The sequence below is a fragment of the Chlorocebus sabaeus genome, chromosome 10 (assembly GCF_047675955.1).
Source record: "Chlorocebus sabaeus isolate Y175 chromosome 10, mChlSab1.0.hap1, whole genome shotgun sequence".
Classification (NCBI taxonomy): Eukaryota; Metazoa; Chordata; class Mammalia; order Primates; family Cercopithecidae; genus Chlorocebus; species Chlorocebus sabaeus.
This window is the reverse complement of record NC_132913.1, coordinates 43,766,927-43,792,192: the sequence shown is the minus strand read 5'-3', so window position 1 is coordinate 43,792,192 and position 25,266 is coordinate 43,766,927. Positions and strand designations below refer to the sequence as shown.

The 25,266-nt window shown below is 36.0% G+C and overlaps 1 protein-coding gene across 4 annotated transcripts in view; it reads right to left on the bottom strand.

Moving 5' to 3' along the window:
- The window catches only part of GPD2 (glycerol-3-phosphate dehydrogenase 2), a 149,107-nt gene that overhangs the window by 12,561 nt on the left and 111,280 nt on the right, over nucleotides 1-25,266 (bottom strand). For all 4 annotated transcript variants that reach the window (XM_007965003.3, XM_007965002.3, XM_007965006.3 and 1 more), the window contains 7 exons: nucleotides 23,774-23,938; nucleotides 22,805-22,949; nucleotides 16,023-16,216; nucleotides 4,597-4,731; nucleotides 4,013-4,188; nucleotides 3,333-3,464; nucleotides 2,255-2,413 (listed from right to left, as the gene is read on the bottom strand). In XM_007965003.3, the coding sequence (XP_007963194.1) occupies nucleotides 2,255-2,413; nucleotides 3,333-3,464; nucleotides 4,013-4,188; nucleotides 4,597-4,731; nucleotides 16,023-16,216; nucleotides 22,805-22,949; nucleotides 23,774-23,938 (1,106 nt within the window). The remainder of the gene's footprint in view (nucleotides 1-2,254; nucleotides 2,414-3,332; nucleotides 3,465-4,012; nucleotides 4,189-4,596; nucleotides 4,732-16,022; nucleotides 16,217-22,804; nucleotides 22,950-23,773; nucleotides 23,939-25,266) is intronic.

Below are 25,266 nucleotides of genomic sequence, written 5' to 3'. Positions count from 1 at the left end.
ATGTTCCTGCATATTCAAATCATTCCAACCATAATTTTTGGAAGAACACATCATCCCCAATCCTTCTATATGGTAAAAGGACTGACAGAAGCACAGGAGTAAGTTTCATTCCTGTGCTGCCTCTGTACGAAGCTTTAGCTAATCAAACTAAAGCTCAAGACTTCAATAGCTATAAACCAGTACAGCTAATGCAGACGCAGCAAGACAGGATGGAGAAAGCTTATGATCTAGGATCAGAATACCTGGTTTCAATCCCTGCTCTACAATTGACTGTCGGTATAAACTCTGAAAAGAGTCTTACTCTCTGAACCTGTTTTCTCAGCTATAAAATGGGGGGTTAATTTTATCCCTGTCAGAGACATGATCAGGATTAAGAAACTCCTAAAATCAAACCCTTTTCTCCCACATTTCCCAGGTGACTCTGATATGTAACCATCTTTGGAAATCTATACCAGAATGAGAATACTTTAAAAACAAACCATGTGACCAATGCTTTCCTTGCACTGTCAGCATGTATCATGGATGCCCAATAATGTTCATTCACTCATGCCATGGGAGAACACAGCAATACAATGTCAGTCTATAAACTAGGACACAGGCCCCCACCAGATCCCAAATCTGCTGATGCCTTGATCTTGGACTTCCCAGCCTCTAGAACCATGAGAAATAAATGTTTGTTGTTTAAGCCACCCAGTCTATGGTATTTCTGTTATAGCAGCCCAAATGAACTAAGATATACTTTCTTACCAAAACTCCCTCTTGCATCTTCTTACACCTCCTCTAGCCTCATTAGCTATTATTTTCCCTTTTTCCTGGATTCTTCCTTATATCCTACGCTTCTAAACTTTGGTATTCTCCAGTGCTTGGCCTTTGGACTCTTTTTGTTATTTGACTACATTAACTCCCTATATAATCTCACCCAGTCTGATGGCTTAAATATCAACTCAAATTTATATCCCTAGCCCAAGCCTTCCCTTTGATTTCACACTGACATATCCAATGATCAGGATTTGTATTAATAAACTGAACTCTGAAGTTGTTAAAGAGGGGACACCAGTTTAGGGGAGGGAAGCTATTGCGGTAATCCATGTAACAGATACCGATAACCTGAATCAGGGTGATGGCAGTTGGATGTGTTATATTAAGAAACGGTTGAATTCACTTCAACACAAGTGTTTGTTAAAAAAATTTAAAAATAAAATAATTTTTTAAATGAAAGGGTTGAATTCAAACTGTTATTTAAACATAAATATAGTATGATTTGCTGATGGATTTAGGTAGGGTGTAAGAGAATGCATAAAGTATGATACTCTTGTTTAGGCTTGAGTAACTGAAGGATAGCTATTTATGACATGGAAGAGTCTACAGGAGTAGTAGTTTTGGGGAGGTAAGAGGAGATCCAAGAGAGGTGGTGTTCCAGAAAGGAAAATATTGTTCAAGAAGGAGGGGGGAATCAATTGTGCCAAATGCTGCTAATTGGCCAAGTAAAACAAGGACTGAAAGTTAACAAATGTATTGAGTAACATGGAGGTTACTGGTGAGATTGACCACAGCTAATGTAGCAAAGTGGTGGCAAAAGTGCCTAAATGAAATGGATTCAAGAGATCCTGAGGGAAAGGAACAGAACCCAATGAATACAGGAAGTATTTTATGAATATATAAAAATGATTCATTACCCTCTGCATATCAAAATAGTTTGGGTTAATTAAAAAAACATAAAGATCTACTTAGCCTAACCCTGTGTGTATATTTGTGTCCGTGTATATGTATGTGTTGTGCATGTGTGTGTGTGTGTGTGTATGCATCTGAGCATCACCAGCTTTTAAAATTTGGAATATAAATATAAAATCTCAATTGACACAAATGATAAGCATTTAGTGCTCAGGCAGAAAAACCACACTTCTTACGAAAGGCACACTAGCAGGAGTGTGCCTTTCACTGATTATGTTCCAAGAGTGTTTTCAATGAAAACTAGAAAAGGTTCCATACTACAATCATTATTATCTTTCTTTTTCAGGAATTATGACCACAAATTTATGAGCATTTTCTACAAAAGATTTTCCATAAACAACTAAATTTTGGTACAAAAATATCTTTCCATTTTCCTAAGGCCTAACAATATTAAACACTACACACAGAAAAACTGGTAAGAAATCTAAGGTTATCATCAAAAACTATGCTAGCTTCTACTAACAAATTAAGCCATTCCACGTTTACAATAGGAATTGTGGTTTTAAAGACTTCTATATAATACCTGCTTCTTATGATCATCCCAATTCAGTTCCCTGCCCATCAGTTCAACAATCCTGGGTAGGGCTTCCTCTGCTGCCTGGACATTTAGAAAGGCCAGGCGAGTACGACGTGAAATCATATCCACAGCAGTGCAGGCATACTCTTTAATCCCATATTTCACCTGAGTTTGAATTAAAGAAAAATTATTAGTTGACACCCTTCTTTAGAAAATGAGAAATAAAGTTTCACTAAAAAAATAATAAATGTGTGCTTCAGAAAGGTAACATTTTTCTTTATACTCTCTGGTCCTCCAGCAGGCATGAGACAAATAGCGGCACCACACAAGTTTTCCATCTGCCTGCCAAAGGAGGTTTGGAAAATGGCAAAAATTGGACAAGAGTTGATGCCTTTTTCCTGAATAGAACCTGGCATAAACATGCAAATTGCATCACTTCTCATTAACCATCCACAGTCATCACTTACCTCTCTATGCTTATACATAATGTGGATTTTAATTTACACAGCTGACTAGGAAAAGGACGAGTGTCAAAAAGTTAGGATCTCACCTCTTCAGTCTGTATAGTTTTTTGTTTTAGAGTAACCAGAATATGGGAACCCTGAATTCAATCAAGAAGTAAATGTTCACTGGACATCGATATTTTAAGGCACAGTGAATTACAAATAAATACAAAGCCTGGTCTCTGATTTCACAAAACTGGAAAGCTTGATGGGAAACAAGACCTAAATCTTTGAGAAACTGTCACAACAAGATATGTAGGTAGGACATGAGTGGTGCAAACTTAAAGAGCTGCAAATGCACAAAAGGGACAACTGTGAATTAACACGTTCAGAGATAGTTTGATGGAGAAAAAAGAAATCTCTATTTTATATTGTTATTACCACTATCAATATCGCTTCAGAGTGAAGATTAAAATTTTATAAATAAAAGGATCTGTATTGGAAAGACATAGTAGTCACGGTTTTAGCTGACACATGTGCATTAAAACTCAGCTACATATAATTTTCAAAGAAGACGACGAATGAACAGATAAATGGTATCCCATGGCAGACATGAAATTCCTATGTGATCATTCACATACCTCTGCTTCAATATATGGAAATTCCGACACAAGACGTACTCCAACAATAGGCCACCTTTTGCCAGTCACACTTGCCATTTTGGCCACCTCAAAGGCCTTATCACCATAGGTGGCGGCAAGATGCTGTGCCACCTAGAGAAACAAAGCTGCGTTAGGCAGGCACTTTGAATATCAATACCTTCTAGGCACAAAGCAAAAAGCACACATGCTTATCTTGTCAGTTTTCTTACAGCCTGTAACTAATAGCTCTCGGAGAGTATTAGATTTTGATTTTGTGGGAGGAAACCACTTGGGCTTCGAATGCTTAGGCCAGCACTAACTCTCTTACACATGCATCACTGTATCAATGACTGATGAAGCTTCAGCCTCATTTTGCTCCTGATATCACTTCTGAAGAACAGCCTTCTTCGTGCCTGAGACAGAATTTGGGATGTCCTATACACTAGAAACAAACCAAATGAACTCCATGTTTTAATAAAATACATTTTATAAAGTGTACATTGCTTGTTGGGCAAGTAAAGCAAAGTGAGATCATCTTTTTTTCCTTCCACAGTAGACTGGCAGAAATGTATTCAGCAAAAGGAAATGTCAATCAGGGAGATCTGATTGCTGCCAGTTCTGTTACTGGCAACAGTGAGAGATTAGGTAAAGAGTAAGATGACGTGGCAATGCACACTCACCTCACTTTCAAGTCCATAATCCTGGACAAGCCTAATGTAGAGTGTGGGGCTCCAATCTTTACCCCCTTGAAGGAAAAGCCCAACTGTTCTACTTGGTCCTGCTTTTAAATTATGAGTTTTGATAGCAGCATTTATGGTATCTTCTGCCATAGACCGATAAGTTGTCCACTTTCCACCTACAAAGAAATTGACAGACAATTCATCAGGTTGCCACCACTTATTTTTCTTATAATTAACCATTTATCAACTTATCAATAACAAAATTTTCCTGTTGTTTGTAACAAACATGGGATTGTGTAAAACTCTACTCAGAATAAAAAAAAAAAATGCTTGTTCAATAAAGTTAAAAGAGATTCTGGCAGGACAATTTAAGTCAAATTTGTATCTAAAGCACATCCAAATTACAAGACAGAAAGCCAGGTGTAGTGACTCATGTCTGTAATCCCAACACTTTGGGAGGCTGAGGTGGAAGAATCACCTTAGCCCAGGAGTTCCAGACCCTCCTGGGTATCATGGTGAGACCCTGTCCCTATAACAAAAAAAAAAAAAAAAAGAAAAGAAAATAACAAGGTAGTATCTCATACCTGCTATAGTAATAAGGCCACTCTCACTGATATCAACAACATGATTTCGGGAGATAGACTGGGTATCTGCAGATTTGGGGTCTGTAACAAGAGGACGGATACCACTCCATGCTGCCAGGACGTCCCCTCTTCTCACTGGTAGGAATCAATGCCAAGCATTACGAACACCGCTCAAAAATATTTCGACAAAAATATTAAACAGTCAATAAAGAGTTCAGTGACAGGAATACACATATGTGCACTTTAAAAAGGAGAGAAAGCATAAAGATGAGAACTAAGTTTGTGGATAGGTGCAAGAAAAACTCATAAAGAATTATTCTGTTACAAAGATAATTTCCATGAAAAAGTAAAGAACTTTGGAAATCACTGACATTGATACCACAGAGGAAGCAAAAGAGGCAAATGTTAGCAACCTTCCAGCTGAAGCAACCTGGAGCAGTTAGAAAAACAAAAAAAAAACAAAAGGCAGAAACAATCAAAACCAATCCTAAAGATGCATGAATTGTTAAATTTCCTTCTAGAATACATCTTCTTGTCTCTTCTTAGGGAAAACAAAGATCCTTATTAAATTAAACAAACCTGTAACAGGATGTTATATTTTCTCCCCTCATCAAAACCATCCTCTTCCTGAGTGTGTACAGCAGGCCTACCACTGTGCAAAGCACTTGACATAGACATCTCATTTAATCTCACAAAGCCCAATAGCATTGGTTATTATTATTCTCACCATACAGATCAGAAAACAGATGAACGCAAACATTTAACAAACCAAGTTGGGCAACAAACCTGGCCAAGGCAAATATCTTATATATGGTTAAAAAAAAAAAAAAAAAAAGCATCACAACCTTCTTTCTGAGCTTAAGGTCCATATTCTTACCTCTTAAACTGTACTATCTCTCAACTTCTGACAACTTCCATACTCTGCCTTTTTTCTTTTCTCATCCCATTATCTTCAGCACTGACACAGAAACAGGTATACTGGCTTCTCCCAGTAGGTACATTATACTTGAGTTATACTGTATGCAAGTTCTTTCAATACTCAAGATGCCATGAAAATATCTCTACTATCTCTGTCAAAATACAATGCCCAACTATATCCAGGCTGATTAAGTTTATTATTAGAATTAGACAGCTGTTGAACAGCACTCATTACTAACCTAAAAATTACTAAAGAGAGACGGTGCGCTATGCTTCTGGTCTTTCAGGTACAAGGGCAAGACCCAAGGGCAGAATTTTCAGAATCTGCCCTTCTTCATGTAGACCAGCTTCAGGAATGGCTTAGCTATGGCAGCTGACTATGGGCACGAGACTGAAAGTTGCCTGATGATATAGACTACTGGGAAATGAACGCCTACCTGGTCCTGCTGCATTTATTGTGATAAATCATCTAATCCATCACTGGATAACAGAAACATGAGTATAATTGTGCTTCAACTGGGACTTGGGGTCATGAGTGCCCTCCTTCTTCATCATACTCCCAGCTATTACCCATGTTGATAAAAAATTGACTGTATATAGTCTTGAAAACTTCAAGATAATGGGAAAACTGGATCTCCACATGTGAAAGAATGAAGCTGGACCCTTACCTTATATCATATACAAAAATTAACTCATAATGCATCAAAGACCTAAACATAAGAGCTAAAACTATAAAACTCAGAAGAAAATATATAAGAAGAGCTTTATGACACTAGATTTGTCAATAATTCATGGATGCGACATCAAAAGCACAGGCAACAAAAGAAAACAACAGATAAAACACACTTCATCAATATTAAAAAGAGACTATTAACAGAATGAATAGGTACCTCATAGAATAGAGAAAACATCTGCAAATCATATACTGATAAGAATATATCATATATGCAGAACATATGAGAAATCCCTAAAATGCAACAACAAAAAGCAAACAACTTGAATTAAAAAACGAAAAAAGTACTTTAATAAATATTTCTCCAAAAAAGATATACAAATGTCCAATAAGCACATTAAAAGATACTAAACATCACTAATGATTCGGGAAATGCAAATGAAAACCACAATGAGATACCACTTCACACCCATTAAAATGGATATTATCGAACAAAAACAAAACAAAACAGAAAATAACAAATACTGGTGAAGACGTGGAGAAACTGAACCCCTTGTACACTGCTGGTTAGAAGGTAAAATGCTGCAGCTACTATCAAAAATGTATGGCAATTCCTCAAAAATTAAACATTCAGAATTACCATACGATCTAGCAATTACACTTCTGGGTACATACTCCAAAGAAACGGAGCAGAGAAAAGTTTCACAACCTTGTTCATATCATTATTAACAATAGCCAAAAGGTGGAAGGAAACCAAGTGTCCATCAACAGATGAATAAACAAAATGTAACATACACTTAAACAACGAACTATGATCCAGCCTTAAAAAGGAAGAAAATTCTGACACATGCAACATGGATGAACTTTGAAGACACTATGCTAAATGAATAATCCAGTCACCAAAGGAAAAATATTGTACAGTTAACAATTATATGAGGTACTTGGCATACTCAAACTCATAGAAGCAGAAAGTAGAATGGTAGTTGCCAAGCGGTTGGGAGAGGCGGAATAAGAGTTAGTATTGAATGATTACTGAATTTCAGTTGAGGAAGACATATGTTCTGGAGATGGAAGGTGGTGATGGCTGCATGACAGTGTGAATGTACGTAATGCCACAGAACTGTATACTGAAAAATGGTTAAAATGGTAAACTTTATGTTCTGCATATTTAACCAAAATCTAAAAATCAAGATAAAAGGATAAATTGATATAATTCAAGTCTCAAATTATGAAAGGGTTAAGGAAATATTTTACATAGAATACAGAAGTCTCAGGACTTTTATTAGCCCATACCATGTCCATGTTTTAGTTCAAATCCATAAATCCCATGCGGGGATCACAGTTTCGTGAGCAGAGGGCAGGGCTGGATTTCGGTTCCTACTCAACCCTTGGTCATGTGTCTTTGTACAGTAAACATCCTGTATATTTATACACACCACCACCTGAAAAGTAGTTAGGTATACATCTAGCAGACTTTTTGTGTAAAAAGTCACAAAGACTCCTTGAAATGACTGGAATAGTTCTTACTGAAAACAACAACAACAACAACAACAACAACAACAACAACAAAAATGCCTTACCAAGTATCAGAAAAAGACCCTAACAAGAAGCTATGTTGGATGACAGATAATTTCTCCATCTTGATCTAAAATGAGTAATAGGTTTCTGCTAAAAATAAATTCAACTCAAGTTAATCTCGCATATTTTACTATAGATTCTTAAAGACTACACTCTTGACATGACATAACTATAATCTGAAAGAACAGATACCCATCACCTCTATAGGATGTTCAGTCAAACCGATAATCCAAACACTGTAACTGAAACACCAACATAATTAACTGGCGAGGAAAGCCTAAGCCTTCTCAGTCTTACTAATTGGAGGCAATGCAGGATCTCAATGCTGGGATTCCATCCCTAGATCTGCCCCCGCTGATGTGTGCATTCTCTTAAATAGATTTAATCTGGATGGCTTCTGTGGAATGGGGATTAATTCCTGCTTTACACAATTTTGCCAGTCATATAAAACCTCAAAACAAGTTGTAAAAAGTGTTTTAATCTTTACCAAAAACCTAACGAGGAAATTACCACTATTTTCCATTAGAGTTCACATCACCCTCTGAGATAAAAATAAAACTTAGCAAACCCACTTACAACGTCATTGTGGTCACCCCACAGTCCCTCTAGTGTCTGTGAAATTCCTTAGGTAGCCACACTGATCAGGAATTTGGTTTCAACTCTTGAAGCTCTCTGACTAATTTTAAAGTTATTTGATGGAAAATTAGGCTTTGCAGAGTAAATCTGAGGCATATGCAAATAATCTGTGGCAAATGCCTTACCTTTTCTGTTATAACAGGCAGAAAAGCACATCTATGAAATTGCACTGTCTGAAACAAAAGATGAAACTGAAACATTCAAGTTTTTCATTCATCCAGGAATACTATGTAAAACATTATCTATATTGATACCATTTTTAATGCTTACTCCTGGAGTTGATACTCAAAAAAAAAAAAAAAAAAAAAAGAGTTCAGGAAATATTCCTAGTCACAAAGAGTTCATAACGTGTTAAGAACTTTAACTTACTTTGCTTGACGTCTTAGCATTCAGCTTTTTAGTCTGAGAATTGTACCAGTTGAATGTTGGGAATAAATTTATCGAAAATAATACATTTAAGGACGATCAAATTTCCTTACTTAAAATATGAATTCGTCTTTATGGCCTGCAGGATTTATACAGTATTAGACCAGAAGGTGGTTGGATTACGTTACCTATAACAGTTCCCCTCCCAACCTTGAGATGTAATGGTTTTTATGGATGATTCAAGATTCTATTTGCCACTGAAGTATTAAGAGCTTATACCTCCTCACCACTCATTCAGTAATGACTGCTCAGGACCTTGGGTATAATCCATGTCTGAGGGGCACAGCACAGCTAAACATGTGACACATTAATTCTAACTTCTTGAATAAAAGACAGCAACTGACGAAGCTAACAGGTTCCTCTCCATATTACCTATTTACCCACAGTGGAAATCTTGTACACTGTTAAACCCTAATGAAAGCTTTTTCAAGAAAGATTCAATGTAGTAGATGCTAGTCTGAATAAAGTATCATCAGGATATTTAGAAATTCTGCATGGTGCTGTTGCAGCCATGAGGTAACCACAGGGGAAACAACCTTATGATGAAACCACCTTGGAAGATGGTAGAGTGAAGATAAATAAGGGTAATGTGTCTTAGATACTGATAAACCATTAAAGTAATCACCTCTTGAGGCTTGTTGTATCTGGAGTTCCTGTTTTACAAGACAATGAATTTCTTTATTTTACTTAACAAACAAACAAAAAAACCCCAAAAGTCAAAGATTCTATTAATTGAGTATGCCCTTCTCTAAGTGTATATTTAAACACCTTTAGATTTTGAAGATCAGCACTGTCCCACGGACTTTACCGCAGAGATGGAGACATTCTGTACATAGCTCCACGATCCAATTTACTAGCCGTTAGCAGCATGTGGCTATTAAGCGCTTGAAATGTGGTTCACCTGACTAAGCAACTGAATTTCAAATTTCAGTTAATTTTAACTAATTTAAATTTAAATAACTACAAGTGGCTAATGGCTATCATATAGTACAGAGCAGCTCTATAGTTAAAAAAACCTCCAAGCAGTAGATCTCAGACTTGTCTGGTAGATTAAGCTAGTTATTTCTACTGGCCACCTTGCCTACATCTCCAGTGGAGCTACCATTCACTGAAATTGGGCTGTACTTCCTTTGCTCATGAGAATACAATAAAATCTGCTGTAATAGCTCCCAAATACTTTATTGTCATTCATGTCAATATGTACCATTTCAACCTTTCTCCTCTCTTGCTAATCTCATAAATTCAAACAAATGAAACATATTTTCATTCAATTAAGTACTTCTACCCTCAAGTTCTCATCCAGAAACCGGTTCTACCATACAGGTTACAGTCAACATTAATAAGTGACCATCACCCACTTTAACTCTCCAAGGTATAACATGTGAAAAACATAACATAACTCATGGCCTCTATGCTTTAGAGCTCACATTTTTTTCTAGTTCTCATACTGCCAGGATAGTTTAACAAAATTTCATTATTGTTTCATCTCTTTCTCACCATGCTGAAAGTCTCCAGCAGTGTCAGTTATAATATTTTTCAATACCCCAAATAGTGTATCTAGTAAAGGGTCATATGTAGTTATCAGTAAATATTAAGTGGAATATTAAAGCATTCTCTAAACTTTTTATATCAAACTATAAAAGCTGGTATTACCAAAACCAAAGCAAGAACACTTGGGCCTCTGAGATAAGGCTTCATATAGGATTCTAGTGACTATATGTTGAACAACTGGATATTCCCTTTCAAATTACATGAATGCTTTAAATAAAACAAGATGAAAGAAAAAAAAAAAAACTACTACTAAATAAAATTGAGAAAAATCCATCATTAAAGACCACTTATTAGACTGTCTCATCTGGAGGGCACCCAGTTAATTTTTTAAGTGACAACTATAAAAGTACTTGGCAATATCTTCAAAAGGTAGTAAGAAAGTAAAATACTCTTACCATCATGTTTAAGAATCATTTGTATTACATTCCCAAAAAATAACTCATTCAGGTTTTAGTATATGTAATATGTAAGGGGTAAAATATAAATGGTAAAGTTGAACAGACAATTTTCATGGCTAGTTGAAAAAGTAAGTATGATGTGATTATTTCAAACTATAATTCATATTTTTACTCTTATACTTGGCAAGAGTAAGAGTTTTGTTTTAAAAATTAGTAGAAAATAAAGTCCATAGGAAGTGACAATTAAGAGCTAAATGTGTGGTTTAGTTTCACATTAGTTATTTAGGCTTATGTTTTGGGGTGTTTTTTTTTTTTTCATGTTTGCCACTTTCAAAAAAGAATCAATAAAAGGCATGTGAAAATATCTAAATGAACACAGGGGAAATAGTGTCAGGAATCAATACTTCTCTACCAGCATGTTTAACCTGCTGAAATGAAGTGTTAATCACAGAAATAAGATACCATATTACATTTATAAACTAATGAAACTAGAAAAAGCAAAGCGTGTGACACTATAATTAAACAGCTGGAAGACATCCAAGCCTGTGTAAGTTGATAACCCTGGTACAATCTCTGGCAGTGAAAAGGCAGGTCTGCAGTGAGTTGATATGGCCAGCTCAGTTGTTAATTGAATAACAGGCAATCTATAAACACTACTAATTGCCTGTGTGAAAACCTGTGTACGAGTAGAGAAGCTGCCTAAAGAAGCACACCAGGAAAAACTACATGGATAAAGCACTCAGCAAATCTTCTGTCTCTCTCAATTCTGTTAAGTCATAGCTTAGTTTTGTCACTGCATCCTTCTGATTAACCTCTACACAGCAGACTTAATGATACATTTTTCAAAAGATCATTTTTCTTCCTAACTCAATACGAAACACAGAACTATCAATTACCCATTTCAGAAAAGAACAAACAAGTAATCTAGAAAATTCAGCCTGTGAATGGAAAGCTTTCTAAATTGTAAAAGAAGACATGGTCTCATTCCCAACAGGCAAAATGCTTTTCGGAATTGTTCCGACGCATTTTGCAGAAGTGTGGCAGCTGCTGTGAATAGCATGGAGTGTTAAGATTTGACACTTTTTTTTTTCTTAAGGATATAGCCATTTGGGGAGGCTCAGAAACTGTTGCTGGAATTTTACTTACCCATTTAATAAATCCTTTTAGAATGATTATTTCAACCCTGGTGAATATAAAACATTTCAAAACTACTGCTCTAGGATCTAAATCAAACTTTATATTTTAAATCTATAAAGAAGACTGGCCCAAGGGATTAGTTATGAGACAGGAAACCTCCTCTAGTTTAACATTCAAATTCAAATAAGGTCAGTGGAGAGCAAAGGTCATTGTCATGCTAAAGGTATCTAGCAGCTTCCATGAAATGAATTGATAAGCTTACCACTCCCTAGTGCACACAGTATCCCATCAGGAAATCCAGAACCAACAATCAGAGTACTACACAATATTTAGAAGCACAAGTATTAGAACCAGATTTACTTATACTCAATTATGGCTCCAGTACTAACTAGCTATAGGCAAAAAGCTTAGGCTGGGCGCGGTGGCTCATGCTTGTAATCCCAGAACTTTGGGAGGCCAAGGCGGGTGTATCACGAGGTCAGGAGTTCGAGACCAGCCTGACCTACATGGTGAAACCTAGTCTCTACTAAAAATACAAAAATTACCCGGGTGTGGTGGTGCACACCTGTAATCCCAGCTACTCAGGAGGCTGAGGCAGGAGAATTGTTTGAACCCAGGAGGCGGAAGTTGCAGTGAGCTGAGATCATACCACCATACTCCAGCCTGAGCTAGAGTGAGACTGCGTCTCAAAAAAAAAAAAAAAAGCTTAATGTCACTGGGCCTCAGTTTCTTCAACTAGAAAGTAGGATTTAGTAAATAAATCTCATAGGGTTGTTAATGAGGAATCAAAGATCTAACAGGTAATATACTTGCTTAGCAGGGTCTCACATAAGAAGTGCTTAATAATAGGAAAAGTTTTTTAAAATGAGGCATATAACTGTAAATAAAAATATCTTTAGCAGTAGCACGTAATTGAATAACTGAATGGTGCCTGAAGCTGAGCTTCTCTTTCACGTTTGATCGGTCTAGAAGAGAATAGCAGCTTTCACCAAAATTCCTTGAGAAAAAATATGGATTTGACTGGCCTCACTTTAAGATATAGACACACTTCAGCTAATTGATACTTTTTATTAAGACCAAGTGTAATTCTTCAAATATGAATCCTTCAGTCAATTAGAAATAAGAATGAAAAGAAGCTATTAAGAATCATTGTTAATTATTTTTTGAAGAATAAGTTTATAAGTATAAAAGGTGTGACAGGTGCTGCACACAGGGAAATCAATAAAGTCTAGGAAAGGGCTGTCATGTCTGCTTTTACCCTGGAGGACTCTTAATCTAAGAGGTCCCCAGATATCCAGGAGAAAGACCTGATTTGCAATGTTTAGACATTAATTTCAAACACTCCTATCAAACATCAGAATTAACAGTAACTGTTTGTTAGTTTCACCAATTCGCTGACTACAAAATGGTATGTTAATTGAAAAGACTTTTAGGGACCAACCAGGTATGCCAAGTCTTCCATGTATTTATAGGTAGAACATAAGCGATCCAGTCTCCGTTAAAGCCCCACGCTCACTTCACGGGTAGAGATCCCCACCCACAATATGGGCACGGCAGCCTTCTGGAACCCACACCTGCTTCCAGCACATCCAGCTTCTTAGCAGGATAGGGAGTTACATTTCTCATCCTCGCTGCATTTGAACTTTAAGATTTTGGAAACTGTCAACATTGAGTTCTCTGCTCTTGAATTAATTTTATATCTTGCTCCAACAATCTAAACTTTCTGATCTTCAGGCCCAGATATAAACCCAGTTTCAACAAATATTAAAAACAGATAAATTACAAATGAAGCAAGATTCATTAACAATAAATATGTTAAAATATAATCATAATCCAATGTTGAAGCTCCTCCTAGAACACAAAATAAAAAAAAAGTACCAAACTAAAATTGCAATGCAGTTTCAGTATTTAAACACGGATGTTAAACAAATCTAACTATTTTTCAAATACCATGTATGAGTGTGTATGTGTGTGAGTATAAACCTTAACCACACATGGGTTTCAATGATATGTATTTAGTGTATTTTATACTATTATTGTAGATATCCAAAGGGACTCTATTAAGAATGAAGTTACATCTATTACTTTAGATTAAAAGCAACTAATACTATACAGCATGGATTCATCAATTAAACTAGGAGTCACTTGAACCATTTTTGAAGCAGTTTGTTTTGTTTACAAATGCATGATCACATAACAAAAAAAAAATTCTTTAGGGAAAAACGATACACAGATGTTAGTGAGTGGCATTCAGACTAAAGTAGTGTTTTTCCATGTCCTTCACTGATATCAACATTATAAGATTTCTGATATAAATATATGATGATTATTTTTAATCGTAAACTTGTGCACTTTAATATAGATTTTCAAATGGCTACCATATCAAAAACCATGAATCCATAACTAACTTATTTTAATCCAAAACAATCAAGAGTAGCATATGAATAAGATACCAAGATTTGTAGCTAAATACAAATAAAGAATCCTCACCCTCAAGGAGCTTCAAGTGAGAATACATCTTGGACTATTACCCATAATGTAATGTTGTGATATACAAACGGTATGATCAACATCCCACAGGAATACAAAGAATAGGTGATTTCTCAAATATAAAAGTTTTGCCAAGATGAAGAGTTGGGGAAAAGGGTGTCCCAAAGCAAAGCTTCAACCTAAATTAGACATGAAGGTTCAACCTAATAAGGTATGAAACCTACTGAGACAATATTCACCCTAATAAGAACATAGAATTCAGGGATGGGGAGTAGTTGAATATAAACATGCAAAGACAAGTGTAAAAAGCCTTATGTTTCATCCAGGCACGGTGGCTCACTCTGTAATCCCAGCACTTTGGGAGGCCGAGGCATCTGAGACCAACCTGGCTAACATAGTGAAACCCCGTCTCTACTAAAAAAAAAAAAAAATTAGCTGGGTATGGTGGCAGGCGCCTGTAGTCCCAGCTACTTGGGAGGCTGAGGCAGAAGAATCGCTTGAACCTGGGAGGCAGAGATTGCAGTCAACCAAGATCACACCGTTGCACTCCAACCCAGGTGACAGAGTAAGATTCCATCTCAAACAAAAGAAAGCAAAACAAAACAAAAAGCCTTATGTTTCATGCAAGAGAATTTAGCATTTTTCCTAAAGTCAATGGGAAGATATCTAAAGCATATTTTTGTGCAGAGAAGTGATGATCAGAATTGTGTTTTAGAAAGAAAGTTCTAGTAGAAGGTCAGACTGGACAGGGATAGAGAACTGACCTAAAGAGGCCATTGAGGGGCCAGTGCAACTGTTCAAGTGAGAAATGGCACAGATGTGAACCAGGGCAATGAAGTGGCTGAGGGACCTGCCTGGTATTCAGAGTGAGCATAGATAGGCATTAGACAGGATATGGAAAGAGAAAGGTTACCAAAAATAAGCACACCATTTCTAGTTTGAGTGACTAGGTGCATAGTGAGACTCAACTGAGAGAGGAAATATAGAAGCACAACATTGGGGAACTTCTGAGACTGGCCTGAATGAAAAAAAAATTAAAACTATATAAATTACCAAAGAAAATGCTCTGACAGTCAAGTTGAAATGCCCCAGTAAGAACAGGAAGAAAGTAAACTTTGGCTTTTTCCATTAAAATAAGTAACTTATCCTTCTTTGCTAAACGCACTGGTCAACATTATACTTTCCATATAGCAACAGACCATTAAGCATCTTACAAATACAGTTCTAGCCTCTTGTTTATTTGCTTAATTATTTCCTATAGATATCCTGCATCTGTAAATCAGACCTTCCTAAGCTGTAGAAATTAAACTGTGATGTACACATTTCATCCTTTTCTGGAAGCACATGAGTGTTCAGAGCTAGAGGGGGCTACTCTGATCTTGCCATTAGAAATTATCAGAAAAGGACTGCATGAGTTTCATGTGGGTATAGAAAGTAGAGGAGAAAGGGCAATTTCTTCCCATTGTGTTAGAATTTGGCCCTCATAAATGTTCTAAGAGGCACAGGAGGACAAGTGTGAAGATGAGTCAGACTGGAGACATAGCAGTTATCCAGTGAGAGCTGGAATGGCTTGCGAGATATGGACACAGAGAGACAAACTTAAAGGAATGCTCAGTTACCTTCAACATCACAACTCAGGTAATTACGCACTTCATTCAAAATGAAGTTGATATCTTCCTCTGAAGGAATTGGATGGGGTGTAACATCAGTTGGAGTATCAGTAGTGCCAGCGATCGTCATCTTTTGCCAGGGTAAGAAGAAAATAACTCGCCCATCGCTGGTTGCTGGGTCAAGAAGTCCCATGCTCTCGGGGCTGAGGTACAAAGAAGGGTTATTTATTTCTGAAATTTTCAGAAGTTTAACATTAATCTGCATTCTAAAAACTATTTATTCATTAATTCTCAAATAAACAAACAAAAAAGATATGAACTATTACTTATACTTCCCCTACCCTAGAAACTCCTGAAAGAAACAAATAACAAAATAGAATGAAACAAATGTGATGATAACAACATTGCACAGCAGAGCTACCCCTTCCCTCCCCACTTCAACAATGCAAGGTTAAGAAAGTGGGCTTCAACTTCCAACTGTTTGAGTTTCATACTCCTTGGACCATTCACATCAGATAATGTCAGCAGGATAAATGTCTATAATTTCCTTTATAATGGTAAATTAAGGGTATGTCTTCAACCTTTTTTCAAGAATAGTCAAAGTATTTTCCTGGGACATTTGATATTTCATCGCTCAGTAGAAATTCTCAGGAATACATGAGAAAGTGAAGGGTCTACCTTTCTAGAAACTAAAATGTAATCACAAAGTTCTTTACTACTTTATGCCTAGATGAACTCGGGCCACTTCTCCAAATATGAGATTTCTTACTTTATTTTGAGGTTACAAAAATCTCAAGAAGTGCATCTAGAAGAAAAGAGCTCCATTTTTTACTACTCCCTAAATAACGATGTCCTATGATTAGGTCAAACAGGACAGGAACATGTTAGCAATGAAAATCTTTCACAGAGAAGACACTACTAGTGTACTATGCTAAATCAAGGTACAATGCTGCCTCTACTGACAGACTATATAAAATCTCCCAAAACTAGAGTCAAAAATTTTTACTGACATTTACTATTCTAAAATCAAATAATAAAACATATTTGAAAGAATAGGAAACTGTAAACAAACATTAACAAAACCCGTCATTTTGTTTTTAAATCACTAAAAACAGATGTTGTATTTTGTTCCTTAGCCATTCAAAGAAATTTGGAGATGTTAAAAGAGTGAGAGGAATCTTAAAGTGTCCTATTCAAGTAGAACACTACAAATCTTCAGATAGCTGCTTCAATTTGGATTCTTGTATCAAGCCAGTGTTACTGGTATTTTCTATAAATATGTTTTTAGCTTCTATTAACGTTATTTCTTAAATAGGAAACATAATTCTATTTGGTTTGAACAAATTTCGAGAAATCCCTCTTACACATAAATTTAAAAGGACATACAGTCAGATTTTTATCTTTATCATCATTCCCGTAAAATTTTTTTAAAAAATGATTTATCCCAATGTGTAAAAATCAAAGGCTAGCAACTGTGTAAAAAATAATAATAATATTTTATATATAAAAAAGAAACATACAGGCAGTTTAACTAATGCCTCTCCTTTATTTAAACCACAAGGAGTATGAGTCTTTCTCTTCAAAAAACTCTCGGCCACATGAAACGCTTGCCCTGTCTACTCAGCCTTAGCAGCAAGAAGTCACTGTTCACAGCCTATCTGAGACACACCGGAGAGAGTGGGTAGAAGTTCTTCTACTTAGCTAATCCAAAAAGCAACCCGGAAATCTGCAATCATTTAAACCGCAGCTCAGAGTCCCACCTTCACTCAGCGTTACTTAGAAAATAATTTTACTTTTACTTTAATATATTGAAAACTACAAATATCAAGTATTTTTGATCTCTAAATATGATTATTTTTTCTTTGCATTTATCATAAAACTCTCTAAAAATCTTAGAAGAAACTAGTTAATCACATGTTTTATAAGTATATTTTTTGATCCTGGGTTGATATGCCCTTAGATTATTACATCAGTCACTTTGAGATTAGAAATGAGAATAGAACACTCAGAGTTCAAGCATTCTATCTGATAAACAGAACTATATTGAAACAAAAAAATATATTCCATATTCTAACACTTGATAAATTATATGCTAACATATTTTATATGACTATATCATGGACCAGACATCATATGATGTGTCTAAAATAATAAACCTGATAAATTTAATCATAAAATTATAATATTCATCAACCTAAAAAGGAAATATCATTAGAAATGCACAACTATTGAATCCTTTAAAAACTTTCAATGCAATAAAGTAGTTTAAAAGGTGAACGTGATGGTTACCAACACACACATAACTGGAACCTGTAGAGAATCAACTGCTTAAGTGAAGACATATGTGACAAACATAAAATTAACAAGCACAGAGGGAAGACAAAGCTATTAATGAATGTTATAAAAATTTAAGAATCCACTTGGAAATATCTTTCATCAGTTCTAAATTACCTAATTCACACTCTCCCTTAGGGAAAAGTTTGTTTTCTCATGAAGGATTAATTTTGCAAGTTCACACTAAAGTTTGAGAATGGATATCAACTATAGTGATAGTATACACAATGCAATAAGGCATAGGTCTTTTTTCAATATATACGATTCATTTGACATCAGGAGGGAAAGCCTGCTGCTAATTTATGTGTGTGTCTAGGATTAAATGTAATGAACATTCTTCTCATGCAGACCATCACTTTCCTGAAGTGCCCTTAGTTAAACTGAAATCAATTTATTGTTAACTACTTAGCAATCAGTGTTAGAGTTAACAGTATGTACACACATTATAGAAAAAAAAACTGACCTCTTGTCAGTAGCAAAAAGCATCAGTAGGCTAAACAAAGATGATTATTTTCTGCATTTCAGTCATTTGGTGTATTATCGCTGCTTTTGGAAGGGTATCTAGCCATAACTCTCAAGGAAATTCCAGATTTGTTCTTAATATAAAGAGTGGCTTTCAAAATTTCTGTGTTGTGTTTTCCAAAATTAAAACAATTTTTCCTTCTTCCCCTCTTCCCCTAAAAAGCTGCTATCATGGTGTAAGATAATTCTACAGGTGGAACATTAGTTAAGGTTACAACAAAATTAACAAATGCTATAAAGATATTTCTGAAAACAGTCCAAGAAGATACACTGCACATATGGTTCTTTACTCTTCCTTTGCCAGCCTACACACAATAAATCAATGGTTACTGAACTCACTGCATTTCCAAATGGATCAGGTACTAACTGAAACATGCCTGGTCTTAAATTATCATTAGCCAATTATGGGCAGCCCCAGAAGCTTTGGTTCATCCCTGAAGACATAGTCAAAACTGTTGAGTAACAGCTGCTAAGTATGATTGCCTGATGATACCACAGAGTCATTTCAGTTTGGGATCTCCTAATATCACCCAAGAGAATGACTTGATAGGAAGAGGAAAACCACCCCTACGGGATGCCAGAAATACAGTTGCCTCAAGGTCAGTCCTGAATGAGGGAATGAACCCTTAATCTAAGTCACAATCCAAAGAGAAGGGGCTCGTCTGTAAGAGAGCCTGAATGGGAACTAGGCTGCAGACCATTCCTTTAAAGCTTCCAACAGGATAGGTAGTGGTTATAGCTCACAGTGCTAAAAATGGGGATATCAATTTCTCCCAAAATAGAAAGAGGTCACTTGCTGCATCTTAGCCTGAGACAGACCTAGCTGTAACTAACACCATCATGCTTCAGGAGACCTGAAGCTAATGCTGAATTTTCAGGATTCAGAATGTTTAAAATATTACATCTGGGTAATATATACCTTTATTCTTAAGAGACACGAAATCTACTCGTTACTAAGTGTATAAAGCGTAGTATAGAACAATATATGTAACATGACCACTTTCACACAAAATTTTTAACAGAATACACATTTGTGCTTATAAAAACATTTTACGGAAGGAATTGGAAGAAGAGGTTATTAATTACCAGAGAAGAACTGAGGAAGGGAACAAAAGGTAGGGGGAATAAGAGGCAGGCTTTCAATTCTCATTTTCATATTTCTATTTTTTTCCATGGTGATTGAAATTTCTAGTTATGTACTTACATTATTCATTTATTTTTATCTACAGGGGTTACCTGGGCAGTAAGTTGAAGAAGAATCATGTTTTATTTTCATATTTTAAATTCACCATATTAAAAAGCTCATAAATGTTACATTAAAATTTTAATAAAAATAAAGCAACAATCTCAATATAAGCAAGTTAACATAAAAAAATTTAGTAGGATTCATTAAAAAAATATTTACTAGGCACTATTACGTGCCAGACACTGTACCAATAGCTGGGGATACAGCAGTCTATAAAACAGAGAAAAAATAACCCAAAGATCATTGTCAAACCTTATACCAGTTAGGTATTATCAAGATATAAGGGTCCAGGCACGGTGGCTCACGCCTGTAATCCCAGCACTTTGGAAGGCAAGGCGGGCGGATCACTTGAGGCCAGGAGTTTGAGACCAACCTGGCCAACATGCTGAAACCCTGTCTCTACTAAAAATATGAAGATTAGCTGGGTGTGGTGGCAGGCCAGCTACTCCAGAGGCTGAGGCAGGAGAATCACTTGAACTTGGGAGGTGGAGGTTGCAGTGGGCCAAGATGGCACCACTACACTCCAGCCTAGGTGACACAGCAAAACTTCATCTCAAAAAAAAGATATAAGGAACCAGAAGCTGAAAGAAGTAGCTTGCCCAGGCCACACAGCCCAAGGAAAAGTGATGAACAAACCCCAGAAGTCCTACAGCAAGGTATCACTTTAATTCTGCCTACAATCTCCTTGTCTCCGCACTCTGAAAGGGCAGAATGTTTTCCCATTTTAATGACCGGAAAGCTAAGGTTCACAAAATAAAATGGCTTGTCCCAAAGGATGTAATTGTTTAATGACAGAATTAACATAAGGCCTGTGGGGAATAGTATGTATCTTCTGACATGATGGGATGATAGTGAAGAAAACATAAGGCACACAACAAATGAGAATATGTTGAATCTAGTAAAATCTAAACAAATATAAGACTTATGATGATTGCATCTACACTCCATTCTTAGAGATATTTAAAAACAAAAACTCATAAACTAGCTGGCCTTAGATATTTTTAATTGAACACAAAAGCGTATACAATTGCATCTGGAACTAATGTTGAAAACTTCTCTATATACAAGAAACATATGGGACATTTACATATATTTATTTTTCTCCTTTTCATTTGAACTAAGCTTCTGGTTAACAGTTTTAAAAACTCAATTAGGTGCCACTGTGTAAGTTTCTATTATCTTATGCAGTGGTGCCTTAAGAGGCACCTTGATGTCTCCAGTCCAAAGTAAAAATCCTGAAGACTATCTGTTTCTCTCACATACACATTTTGAAAACACAAAGGAAATCTTGGAAGTTGGTGGATAAAAAATTCTCTTTATTTTCTCAGAAGTGTATCTGGTACCAATTAGGTACACCTTGGACTCTTCAGGAAGATTTAGTTACCGGACAACCAACAACTAAAAAGGCAGCATGGTCTATAGCATAGCAGGATAGCATTCTAGGACAATACAAGTATTAAACAAAATATCACAGGTTCTACACATCTACTTTATCAAATATTAAAAGCTGTATATTCCCTTTATGGAAAATCATTAAAACATGGAAAGAAATAACTCTCACATTACCTTGAAATAATCACCATTCACATTTAACATATTTCGTTCCAGTCTTTTTATATATACATTGTTAGAACCTACAGCACATAAAATATCAAGTCCTACACTCTAAATTAACATTGTGTCATTAGTGTTTACCTAGGGCATTAAAATTATTTATAATTACAATTCTTAATGACTATATAATATGCCCTTGTGTGGTTATACCATAATTTATTTATCTATTACCCTAAGGTGAGGAACTGAAGTAGTTTCTAATATTTCTCAACTACAAACAATGCCATAATGAATACTGTTGCACGTAAGACATTATGTCATATAGAATTACTACTTTGCCTACTGGGTTTATCACATATGGAAATAAAAACAGTACACATGCTCTATACCCTTAGCATGGCCATATGAATTTTTTCTATAAATAACTTAAAATGTATGCTATGGGTAATTATTTTTTAGCCAGAACCACACAAATGTTTCTTTTGTAATTTGTTAAAAATTTCAAGCACATATAAAAAGAGTTTAATGACCCTGCATGTACCCATCACCCAGTTTAAATGATTTTCATTTAATAGCTATTATTTCATCTCTACTCCTACCCATTTCTTCATCCTCAATTATCTTTTTAAATTTGATAGGTTAGATATTATATCTGGTTTTTGCTTGCTACTATATTTTTTAAAAATCTATTTCAAAAGTTATAAACCTAAGAATACTTGGGTAGCCCACATCTTCAGATTCTTCATAAGCAAATTTGGGTATTCTGCAAAATTAATGTCTTATTGTTTTAACTAAAAACCATCCTTTATAAAAAATTTTGCAAAATTAGTTTTGTTAATGACTTAAGTAAAAGTTTAATTCAAAAATACCAATGCTTAGTCTCTGAAGGTGACTACACTGAACAAAGAAAAATAAATCCCAAAGCATTAACCCTTAGAAATGAGTATTGCCAGAAGTGGCTAAAATGTCCCAAGTCTGGTTTGTATTTTGTATTTTGGAAGAGTTTCTTTACTTATTTCTCCTGATTTTGAACAGCAGGTTAGACCATCTATTGTTATGCTAGAAGAAGAAATTAACCACAATCTCTCCTGACCCTCTTTCTTGGGTGACAACTGCCACATTGGAAGACAATTACCTGTAATAACCAGGCATCACAATATGGACACCAGCACTTGGCTGGCAGATAGCTGCTGCGTCTTTATCATCCATTTTGCGCACAGAGTCCGTGAAAGGTCCCGTGGCATTGATAACACATTTGGCTCTCACGTCAAATTCCTGCCCTGTGAAAGAAAGTGGCATCAATCACACACCCCATTTGCTTCTCTGTTAACGGATGCTGTGTATTACTAATTCATCTATTAACTTAACCTATGGTGAAGTATACTGCATACCACACTAAGTGACCTGAGCAAGTTATTGAAGAGTTCAACAAAAGGCTCGTATCTGAGTGAATTTACCAAAAACAAGTCTGAATTGAAGAAAGAAAAGCATTCCACTTTCTCATTATGGATTTCAGTCTATCTTATAAGTGCCCAGCGTCAAAGCACCAAACATGAAAAAGCAGAAAGAGTAAATAAGCCGCTTTCTCTTGAAAACTAAAATGTATAAGCAGCATCACTGTGAGAAAACGTATATCACAGAGCTTTTGTTCAAGAAACGATATAATTTTGAAACTGCCTACCTATGTGGTGCTACAGCCAAGGCAATAATGAAAATCTAAATAAAGTTAAAGATGATTCACTTTAACAGCGTGTAAATGCAATGCCTGTGTCACCAAATGATACTTTGAAACTTGGCACATTTATTTAATTTTATTAATAATATGTTTTTGTAAAGAAAATGGAATGCATTCATAGCTGTGGGAATTTGGTGGGCATTTTATTATTATCATCATCATTACAACTATAATACAAAGGGGAAAAATTGCCAAGCCCCACAAGGGAAATGTCGTTAAACCAGTCATTGTTGACAATAAGGAATATAATTAATATGACTCTGAAGCATGGCTTAAATGAAAGAGAAGTGACAGAAAAATTATAATTCAGTCATTATATAAGCTAGGCAAGATACTAAGAAACACCTCCCTCCCAGAGACCTGGCATACCTGTGAGGACATCCTTGCACCGTGCGCCGCTCACACGCACTTTCCCTGTCTGGGGGTCTGTCTTCTTGAGCAAGCTCACTACCTCCACGTAATTGGCTGTGGCAGCCCCATACCTGGCAGCAGTCAGAGCAATGGCAAGGTTCATCCGTGCATCATTATGTTGTCCTGCAGCGGGGAAAGCATCAGGGGAGGGACAGGAGTCACCTCGAGCCACAGACTGGTGGTACAGAAGTGTGTCACAACAGATATGTCACATCTGTCCCTGTCACCCAGGATATACATGATGGCTGGGCGGCTTGACAGGGCACGATTTAAAAATACACGGTCATTCTCAGCCAGGCATCTACCTGCCACTTCAGCAAGTGCATTTCACGTACCGTAAAAATAGTGAAAATATCCCTTTCCTACAGAGCTGACATCAGTTATCTGAAAGTTAAGAAGTAAGTAATTATTCTCTCAGTGTTGGAACATATGTATATATCAGGCTTTTCCTAATACAGATGAATCGTAAGCATGAAACTGAAGCAATTCAAAACTTCAGAGTATTTGACACCCCAACTGGTGTTGACGAACAATTTTTATGAGTATTTTTATGTGTATGTGCTCTAATATTCAAAATCAAGAGCTTAATCTTCCTTACAGAATTTCTCAGTATTCTGTAAAAGGATTTTTCTTGGTCTGAATTTTGATCAGGGCTCCTTAAAATGTAACTTTTTTTTAATCACACATAAAAGGTAAGAAATTAAGCAGGGCAAAATTTAATTACAGAACAATTCCTACCTGTATTGTTAAAGATTTATTGCTGAAAAATCCTAGTTAAAGAAAACTAAGGGGGAGGAGGAGGGGGGAAAGATGATTAATCACTTTAAAATACTGGCATCACTAGAGACTTTTTCTATTTATTATTGCCAGCAGAGTTAACGCTGACCAGGAAGAATTACTCTACATTGCAAGGGCCAGGTTCTCTGTGCCCTGAATAATTAATTATCCAGGGCTAGATGTATTGAAGCAGGGTTCAAATTCCCACACATTGGGATCAGTTCTATCAAGATAATACTGATAAAGGGATGAATTTGTAATGGATATTGTTGTTGATTTATGTTGCCAGCATACCAAACGTTTAGTATAAATGGTTTATGTAAAGTTTCTTCCTTGTGATTCAGTCTGTGCAGAGCTAGCAGCACTACAGAAGTAATCTGTTCCAGCTAAAAGGGCAAAGTTATAAAGAGAGAATCAATGACTGAAGATTCTGCTGCCCCTCCCCACAAACGTCTGATTCTAAAACCACTGAACATAATCGGCTAAGAATCGTCCCCCCAAAATTAAATGCTCTATCAAGTGGAGAACATACATTAAATCTCAACATGCAAAATAAGGAGTTGTTTTATCTAACAATTAATAGAATGAAAGTAGGAGAAGAAAAAACAACAATGATAATAGCAGTAGTTGAGCTGTAAGTGGGAAGGATAGCAATTCCATAGTTTCCACTCAGC